Source organism: Juglans microcarpa x Juglans regia, chromosome 3S (genome assembly GCF_004785595.1).
Source record: "Juglans microcarpa x Juglans regia isolate MS1-56 chromosome 3S, Jm3101_v1.0, whole genome shotgun sequence".
NCBI lineage: Eukaryota > Viridiplantae > Streptophyta > Magnoliopsida > Fagales > Juglandaceae > Juglans > Juglans microcarpa x Juglans regia.
In genome coordinates, this window is record NC_054599.1 from 2,939,585 (window position 1) to 2,950,276 (window position 10,692).

At 33.7% G+C, this 10,692-nt stretch overlaps 1 protein-coding gene across 3 annotated transcripts; it reads left to right on the forward strand.

Moving 5' to 3' along the window:
- Window positions 1-4,682: 4,682 nt before the first annotated feature.
- Window positions 4,683-7,679, forward strand: LOC121257606 (histone chaperone ASF1B-like). Of its 3 annotated transcripts, none has more exons than XM_041158690.1 (4): window positions 4,685-4,978; window positions 5,248-5,363; window positions 5,468-5,848; window positions 5,889-6,404. In XM_041158690.1, the coding sequence occupies exons 1-3, from the start codon at window positions 4,870-4,872 to the stop codon at window positions 5,819-5,821; spliced, it is 579 nt and encodes a 192-aa protein (XP_041014624.1). In that variant the 5' UTR covers window positions 4,685-4,869; the 3' UTR covers window positions 5,822-5,848; window positions 5,889-6,404. The 3 variants fall into 3 exon arrangements, 2 of the variants coding, with proteins under 2 accessions (XP_041014623.1, XP_041014624.1); XR_005939243.1 differs by adding an exon at window positions 7,554-7,679 and having other exon boundaries at window positions 4,686-4,978; window positions 5,468-5,893; XM_041158689.1 differs by having other exon boundaries at window positions 4,683-4,978; window positions 5,468-6,404.
- The last annotated feature ends 3,013 nt before the right edge of the window (window positions 7,680-10,692 follow it).

Sequence of the window (10,692 nt, forward strand, 5' to 3'; positions counted from 1 at the left end):
ACAAATTAACCTGTTAAGACACGATAAATTAGTCAATAATGGGTTAACCCGCTTAATTCGAAATCAACCCGCAATAACACGTTTAAGTTTTATTTCAAAATTATAACTTTATTATTGTTTGGTTGTAATATTATTATTTCTCAATTAGCCCTTCTACACATCATTCTTACACTACACATCACACTTATTTTTTTTTATTCCTACTAAAAGAATTATTCTACTCATTATCCAAACACCACATATTTGCTAAGAAAAAAAATAAAGATAAAAAATCAAGTGTGGTGTAGGGATAATGACTAGATTTTTTCTTTATCAATATGCTAATGTTTTTATTGTCGGGATTGTAATTTTGGATCTATACTTATATTTGTTATTGTTGGGTTTGTAGTATTGGTTTTATTATACGTTAAAAGCTGAAAAATGTTAATTTTTTTTGTTAATAGGTAGTCTTATTGTTTTTTCTTAGATATTGTGGTTACTAATAAATATAAATTTTAACTTTTATGTGAGATTATCAAGCCAAATGGATTGTGTGGGACAATTCAGTCTATTTATATAAAACGGGTTGAAATCGATTGTGTCCCATTTATAAAGCTATACAAAAACATACCACACCAGCCGTCACCGACGCGAATCAGCCGCTAGAGTCCGAAACCGACCGATTATATATATATATATATATATATATATATTATACGTATAGAAAACGACATCATTTCACTTAAATGAGATAAACAACATCGTTTTAATTCTAATGTTAATAAAAAAAATTATATGAAATGACGTCGTTTGGACTTAGGACTTAATAACCCCGCCCCTACCCTCCATTTTCTTCTTCTTTTTCCCTCGTCTTCTTCTTCTTTCTCCAAAATTTCTCTCCTCTCTCACACGCACTCCTGCAGTGCCACACACTTCCACTCACCTCCTCCTTCATAACATCACCGATGGGAAACCACATAACCGACCAAAACCACATTGGCATCGAGACTGTCAATTTGCTCCCCCCTAAACGATCGGTTCGGCCTGTTCTAAACATCTGAGAAATACATCAATCCAGCATCAGTTTTGGATCGAAATCGCACCAACGACGTCGATTTTCACCCCTGCCCATTTATAATTAATATTAAACGGGTCAAAATGGATCGTGTCGTATCACCTATTATTTACATGGATCGTGTTAGGGTTTGAATAGCTTATCTGCTTAGCTTAACGAGTCGTGTTTGAGTTGACTTATGTAGTCGAATGTTATCAACTTTACATCGCTACTTGTAGAAATCGCTCCCTCTTAGTAGAGTAGCCGTTGCTCACAATCGGAATTAGGGGTGAGTACCAACGTAGTCAGAGTTGGATTCCCTTGAATCAAATTTCGACTTTGACTTGTGTAGGTTCCGATCCGACTCTGACTCCAACTTATTGGATCGGAGTAGGATTTGAGCTTTTTTTAGCTTCATGTTTAGCTAATTTTTAAAAAAGAATTTTTTTTTGGACTTTCAAATTTTAGTTTTTCCCACAATGAAACACTAAATCTAAATTATTCATTGTTGATTTAATTCTATACTAATATCTAACATATTTATATACTATACTTATACTACATTGTCTAATTATATGTTATTGTACTATAATATTACATATTATTTCTAATATCTAATTACATGTTACTATACTATAGTATTAGGTGCTATTAACTTATTATATTAGACTTATTTTTATTCTATTATCTAACTTGTTTATATACTAAACTTATGTTATAGGGTCTAATTACATATTATTATACTATACTATTACATGTCATTATATTATCTAGTGTTTAACTTATTTATGCATTAGACTTATTTCTAGTATCTAATTACATGTTATTATACTTTAGTAAATTCGTATTATGTGTTATTAACTTATTATACTAGACTTATTAGTTAATTATATACTAGTATCTAATTTATTTATATACAAGACTTATATTATAATGTCTAATTACATGTTATTATACATTAATATTATATGTTATTATACTAATGTCTAACTTATTTATAACTTAATTATATACAAGAATTTATATTGTAAGTATATATTATTATACTTTAGTAAATTAGTATTATGTGTTACTAATTTATTATACTAGGCTTATTTTAATATTAGTGTCTAACTTATTTCTATATTTGATTATAAATAGTAGTAATACTACGATATATATATATATGTATATATATATATATGTATATAAACACACTAGAACATTATTAGTTTATTTATATTGTAGTATACGTATATTATTTTATACTAATTAACTCCTACTAGTATATTATTGAGAATTTAACTATCTAATTTCTGGCAAAGTCGGACTTGAAGCATAAAGTCAGAGTCAGAGTCGGCCCAGTGACACCACCGACTCCGATTTCAACTAAAAAAAAAAAATCCTACTCCAACTCCATTTTATCAAATCAAAGCAAAATCAAATACAAAATCGAATTTTAGAATTTTTGCTCAACCCTAAATCAAATGTTAAAAGCCCACATGCCCACTAATAATCTCCAACATGGCAAATATCAATAAATAAGTTTGTTTGGAGAGTGAGATGAGATGAAAATTTTATAAATAGTAATAAGATAGTTTGTGAGTAATAGTAAGATAGTCTAAATTGAGTATTTTTTGGATTTTAGGAAAAGAGAGAAAAAGAGTTGAATAAAAAATATTATAAAATTGAAATATTGTTATAGTATAGTTTTATAATATTATTTTTGTTTGGAAATTTAAAAAAGTTAAATTATTTTTTATTTTTTGTTTAAAAGTTTAGAAAAATTGTAATGATTAGTTTGAAAAAATTGTAATGATCAGTTTGAAAATGTTTATATTTGAATTATGTTTAGGAAGAAGATGAGATGAGATGTAATGAGATGAGATAAGAATTTTGAGATAAAATCTATTTCCAAACAAGCCAAGATGCCATTCCTTTCTCCCAAATTCATCCGATCCTCGAAGTAAAAAATAAAATAATCCAATCCTCCCTTGCCCATCCTTCCTTCTTTTTCCTTTTTATTTTTTTCTCTCAATATTTCCTCAATTTTCTTTATCATTTAGATTAGGCCTCGTTTGAATTATGAGATGATGAAATAATATGTAAATAATAGTAAAATAATTTGTAAATAATAAAATAATTTGAGTTAAGATATTTTATAGAGTTTTAAAAAATGAGAAAGAAAAAGTTGAATAAAAATATTATAAAATTAAAATATTGTTAAAATCTAATTTTTATTTTCCGATTTGAAAAAGTTGAATTGTTTTTTACATTTTGTTTAGAAGTTTGAGAAATTTGTAATTAATAGATAATAATTAGATGAAAAAATTAAAAAAATCTGAAATTAAAAAGTTTTTGTGTTGGTGTTTGGATATTGAGATGAGATGGAATGATATGAGATGTGAGGCTCTTGCCAAACCAAGCTTTAGAGTTGTTTTGATGTTGAGATGAGATGAAATGATAATTTTTGTGAATAATGGTGAAATAGTTTTTGAATAGTATTGAAATAGTTTGAGTTAAGATGTTTTATGAGATTTAAAAAAAAAATAGAAAAAAATGAATAAAAATATTATAAAGTTTAAATATTGTTAAAATATTATTTTTTAATATTATTTTTGTTTCGTGATTTGAAAAAGTGAAATTTTTGTGTGTTTTGTTTAGAAATTTGAAAAAAATTGTAACAATGAGGTAATGATTAGATGAAAAAATTAAAAATTAAAATCATGTTTGTATTTTTTTTTTTATAAGCGGGTGGAAGGTTCAAATCCAGGTTTTTCATTTGGAAAACCGAGCTATATGCCATCAAGCCATTAAGCACTTAGTTTGATGTTTGAATGTTGAGATGAGATGAGATTATTTTGGTCCCATTTGAATAGTGAGATGTGTTGAGACGATTTTAGATGAAAATTGTTAGAATATTATTGTCTAATATTTTTATTGTTTTGAGATTTGAAAAAATTGAATTGTTAATTATAATTTGTCTGAAAATTTAGAAAAGTTATAATGATAAAATAAGATAAAACTGAATCCAAACGAGACCGAAATCTAAATGAGACCTTAATATTATCCTATTGTCAACTATGAAGGTAGAATAAAAGACGTAACATAATGAACAATACTACGTATAGTCTCTATTTGGAAACTACATGTGCAAGTCTAGTCAATTTTGTCTTCAAATTATTTTAAAATTATAATAATATCCTTGTCAAAATAATATGTTTTTCCATTTAATGTAGGATTTGCACATGTAATTCCCAAATGGAGATTGCAAATAAAATTTCTCTTTGATAATTGTACAATTTGAATGGTGAGATGAGATGAGATGGTTTTAGATGAAAGTTAAATAAAATATTATTAGAATAAATTTTTTAATATTATTATTATTTTAGAATTTAAAAAAGTTGAATTATTTATTATATTCTGTGTAGAAATTTGAAAAATTTATAATAATTATATGAGATAAGATGAAACATTTTCACTACACAAATCAGCTTTAAAATATTTTAGTTGAGGATAAAAAAATTAAATAATAATTATAAAGAAAATGGTTAAAAGCTCCCGCCAAAACGTAAATTTCCTTTCCCTCCACATTTACTACCGGCTACAGCCGGTAATCCCTTGCTGCCCAATCGAAGTCGAAACAAAGCTCCACAGAGCCGCATATAAACCCAACGCCGCCCAACTCGATATCTCCTCCTCCTCCTCGCCAACGTCGTCTGCCTATTTCTCTCTCGCAGGTTCTCCGTCCGAAGCTGCTGCAGTCTCTTCATCTCCTCGATGTGTGTCATCCAATACAGTCTTAGAATTGATTCTAATCCGAAAGCAGCAGAGTCGTCCGGTTCCAATTCGAGACGATGAGCGCTGTCAACCTCACCAACGTCGCCGTTTTGGACAACCCCGCTGCGTTCCTCAATCCCTTTCAGTTCGAGATCTCCTACGAATGCTTGGCCCCACTTAAAGACGGTATTATTTACGGAACCTTCATTTCCGAGACGTATGTTGTGATTCTTGCTCTTGAGCTTCGTCTAGGGTTTCTGAAATTAAGAACTTTATATCGCCTTTCTGGTGTTGAATCATAGAGACAGAAACCTGTTTTGGTATTTGAAAAGTGCATGAAGTTCTAATTTGTTCTTTGTGTGTTGTGAGGCATCTACAAAGTTGACTTTTTTTTTTCCCCCTTTCGAGTTCAGTTTTTCCCCATTTCCATGTTGTAACTCAAGATAACTTTGCAGATTTGGAATGGAAACTCACATACGTGGGGTCTGCCGAGGACGAGACTTATGACCAACTTCTCGAAAGCGTGCTTGTTGGGCCCGTCAACGTTGGCAACTATCGATTTGTCCTTCAGGTTAGTTTTTATTGCTGCATTTTGCCCAGAACTCACATATAAGTGCCAATTTGCTTGTATGAGAATAATATTCAACTGTTTCTTTTTCGAACCCTGGCTGGCAGGCAGACCCTCCAGACCCATCAAAAATCCGTGAAGAAGATATCATTGGGGTCACGGTACTGCTCTTGACATGTTCTTATCTGGGACAAGAATTCGTTCGAGTTGGATACTATGTGAACAATGATTACGATGATGAACAGCTACGGGAGGAACCTCCCACTAAGGTGTTGATTGATAGGGTTCAAAGAAATATTTTGGCTGACAAACCCAGGGTCACAAAGTTCCCAATCAATTTCCATCCTGAGAACAACGAGCAAGGTGAAAAACCCCCTCCTTTGCCTGAGCATGCTATTGAAACCAATGAGAATGGAGAGGAGCCGCCCCCTTCATCTGATCAACCGCCCGGGGAGCAGTAGTTGGACATCGAAGTTGCTGCTGGACATTTTTGGACATCCGCGCTTCCAATTTTGACGAACTGATCATTTTGGGTGAGCTTGATCTTCCAAATATTGAAGATCTCCATCCTTGATATAATGTTGCAAACTGATGTGTTGTGAAGTGCCAGTTGGAATGTGTTGTACCATTTTTTGTATGCTAGTGTTGTTACAATCTACAAATCTTCCTCTCTTCACAGCTGGCACATTGATTTCCTTGCCGAGAGCCAGTGAAGCTCGGGATTAGTCGGGACTCAGTTCTGGATGCCAGGTGCCAATAAAAAAGAAGTTTCGCACAATGAGGATAAAATAGATCTTTGAATGATTTGTTTCAACATACTCACACGGCTTCTTGCTATAGGTTTGGGTATGTCCATGTTTCCAAGTCATTCAGCTGTACCATTTGGTAACCTTGTGTCAAACACTGAATGCCTTTTCTCCCGAGAACTAGATATGAACGATTTGCTTACCTTTTCTTGGCATTGGTTTCATACCGTAGGTTCCATTTGTTTTCTTGGTTTGCTGTTAAAATCCAATATATGGTTCTGCATGTTTTCTTGGTTTAGTGTGAAAATCCAATATGTGGTCATGCATAATAAAAGCACAGCTTTCGTTGCCTGAAGAAAGAAATAAGAGACATTATTTGAAAGAATCGTACATGATCACTTCTTCATTTGCTATATAGAGCTTTCCTCACACAAAGGTTCATATAGTAGCAAATTGTACAGCTTTCCTCATAAGCCGCACACCAAGATTGTAGTAACGCCTACAATTGCACCCTCTGAAAAGGTAACTATAATTGTGGTAGCTCTTATGCGCTTCCCATAGATATTCATAAGGAGTATCACTTCAGAAGACAAGTCAGTCTGTAAAGCTGTTTTTTGTGTGAAGCAAGTATTTATCTTTGAAGCTAATGTGATGGAGATGGCGATCTTGCACCAACATGCTGCTTTATGACGGCCTATGAAGAATGGAGATGATGCATGTAAAAAAGGCAATGCTTTATCTGGGTCATCAAACTCTTGAGACAAAATCCGGACCAAAACCGGTGCACCTATTTATGTTATAATCTTCTATGCGCATAAAAGTTATAAAACACCTGCATCTTGATCTAAAAGTGTACGGGCATAGTTGCATCTATCAAATCACGAATTATCTGAAGACAGATTAAAGTAAAGGGAAGTATTTGGATAAATTTCTTCGATTCATCTCAAAACCATACATAATGGACTTCGGAAGCGAGTAAAAAGCATTAGGCAGGCCTACTCAATTTTAATCCAGAATTTACGAGCCCTTTGGGATTATGAAATCAAGTCAAGACAGACGTGCAGACCCAATTCTATACTCTAGCATGTTTAATATTGGCATTGGCAGGTTTAAGACGGTTGCATCGTAGGCAGGCATGAATTATCAGATGTATTCTGTTAAGTAGTGACATCTATTCATTTATTTGATCTCATCTGGTTATTTACATAATATAGCACATCTTAATTGTTAGATATATATATATATATATATATATATATATTTTTTTTTTTATTTACGGGGATGGGAGATTCGAACATGATTCTTCTATTAGAGACCAGACTTTGTCTTTTGGTCCAAAGCACCTCGGCCTAGTTTGATTTTAAATTATTTATCTCCTAGTAAATTCACGTTACTATAGCCTTTTATAGCTGTGAAAAGGGTACTAATTAGTTCGCTTGATCCACAGTTATGCAAGAATCATGGCCAAGTGTATTTGTATGCCCTCACGGAGAAAGCTAGCTGTTAAGTACTCTGCTATCCCATTAATTTTCTTTCTTTCTTTCTTCTTTCTTCTCAGACATTTATCAACTCCTTTTTTCCTTTTTTATTGGAATCCCCAATATATAGCAATCTGGAGATCTTGTTATTCAATATGCTCATATAGCTAAGTTGGCAGCAGTCTTTTAAATTACAAACATGCAATAAAACGTGTGATAATCAGCTCTGTTTTAGGGTTTGACTATATATATATATATATATATATATATATATATATATATATATATATATATATATATATAATGAGGCATTGTGACAGGAGAGGACGTGTCTGTTAGAGATTGATGCGAGGTGTTGGTCTAAAAACTTCACTTCGTATTTCTTGAATAAGGAAGTAGTAATGTCAAACCCCCATCAGTTTTTCAATGATGTTTGAGACAACTTGTGATTCTCAAACGTCGTTGGAAATGGAGTGCCCAATATTTTAGCCCCTTGAACATCTATCCACATCCAACCACCAATTATCTTATTTTTTTATTTTTATTTTTAAAAAGAAAATGATACCTCAATTTTATTGATAGTCTTCACTTTTGATGGAGGAAATCCATGGTTACAACCAGACATCTAGAGGTTACAAATAAGCATAAAAACCAAAACTCAGATATCAAAAACCAAAAAATCCAACCACAAACTAAGAAAGCTAAAAAATTACAAATCAAATAAAAAGAACAACCCTAAGAAACCAAAAGGAACATATCACACATATAAAAGAATAACAAAGAAACGAGAAGCAAAAATCGATTACCTCACTTTGATAACCTCAAATAAGGAAAACCAATTTTATTCATGCGAAGAAGGCCTCTTAACTAATTAGATAAAATATTCCTATTTAAACCCCAAGCATCTTGCTTAGTAAGAAAATCAGTCACAACATTACTTTCGCGATAGATATGAGTAATTTTATAGCCCATGCAAAGAAGACAAACTTGGATCTCATCCCAAAAATCCTCAAGATGCCAAATATTACAAATACCTCAAGTAACCTAGTTGACTAGAAGTTGAGAGTTTGTCTCAATATGAACCCGATAAAAGCAAAGCCAACAACACCTCCTAACTCCCTCCAGTAAACTTCTCATTTCGGCAAAATTATTAGAGCCCAGGCCTAAGAACACAGAGTAAGCCACACACAACTTACTACTAGGATCCCGAATAACACCCTCCGCACCAGCTAGGGCTGTATAGAAATCGACGCCACCGGCCGCCACTGACGTGAACCGATCGGCCGCGTCAGGAACCGGTCGGCGTGCGGTGGCAATTTGAAGAAACCGACATTCAGCGGCTCGGTCCCAGTTTGAAGCCGGACCAGACCGCTAACCAACTGATATAATAAAACTTTTTTTTAATATACCTTTATTGAAACAACGTCATTCTACTTAAGTTTAAGTGGAATGACGTTGTTTTATAACTATACGCATTATAACAGATAATGGAAACGATGACGTTTGGCATTAAACCAAACAACGTCTTTTTAATAAGAACGTAAGAACAAAAAAAGTATGAAACGACGTCGTTCCACTTAAACTTAAGTGGAACGATGTCGTTTCAAGACGTGTCTTCTTCTTCCCGATTTACTCTGCAACTCTCTCTTTCTCTCTCTCTCTTTCTCACACACACACACACACAGAGACACAGTCTCTCTCATTATTCTCTCAGTGGATAATCGTCGCCAAGGGAACCGATGCCGACTGAGACCGCCTCGATCGGTTTCCTCCTCCCCATTGATAGGTTATGGTCGGTGGCTCCCCCATTTTTTCAGACGTCGGTCGGCATCAATTTTGCCCAAAAATCGCGTTGACGCTGTCGGTTTTCACCTTTAGCACCAGCTAGACCTGAATTACCCAAACTATTGCCATTAGTATTAAGCTTTACCCAATCTTGTTGAGGCTGAATCCACTTCACCAGAGTAACCTTCTTAGCTTTAGGAGTTAAAATTGGAATATCCAACCTTTTTAAAATAACATCCTGCTTAGGGAGTCTCAAAGATTTCATAGATATTTGCATAATACGACGGATCCAGAATTTACTAATATGTCAAACTGACTCAACTGTATCAACCTTACCCTCATACCGGGCTTTGCAACGTCTATCCCATAGCTTCCAATAAACAATAAACGGGAGGAGACCAAAGACAGTTTGAATGTGAGAGGAGTGCCCGGCACGACGAAACCAGGAATTAACTTGCTTCTGCCAGGTGCAGAAAAGACCCATATGCACACCTAATTGAATTGCTACCAAATGCCATATTTGTCTAGCAAAGTCACCCATACAAAGAATATGATTAAGATCCTCAATATGACCCATAGAGCAACAATTACATTTAGAGACCATAAGAATGCCAGTCATTTTAATCTTCTCATCCACACTCAAACAGTTATTGATAGCTTTTCACATCATAATGGAGATTTTCTTAGGAAGGTTAGCATGCCAAATCCATTGAGCCCAACGTAAAGAAGGCGTCCGAAACCTGATACAATCCCAAGCACTTTTAGTATTAAAATTACCATCATTTTCACTCTTCTAAATAAGAACATCCTGCCCCTCTTTGCGCTTAGCCAAGAAATGAACCAAATCATTAGCTTTTTGGAAACCCACAAGCATTTCTAGGAGTGGAATATCTCACTCATTCTCGATACGACACTCTTTTATCTTCAACAAAGACTTTTTAGTCACCGGATATTGGTCATGAAGAGGACCACCCTCATCCCAGTTATCATACCAGAAATAGATGTTTCCATTTCTCACTAGCCATTTAGAATTATTTAAGACGTCTGACATACTATTAACAATAACCTTCCAAAATTGAGTACCCTTAGACGGATCTACAAGGGATAAATGATTACTTCTAACATACTTGCCTTTAAAGAAATCCGCCCACAACAAATGCCCTGAAATCAATCTCCAAGCAAGCTTCATATTAAGAGCCCTTCGGATATCCTAAAATCCTGAATATCCACCCCACATTCTTCAATGGGTTTACAAATATTTTTCCAAGCCACCAATTTCCTCTTACCTTTACCCTCGGAATCACCCCAAAAGAAAGAGCTCAA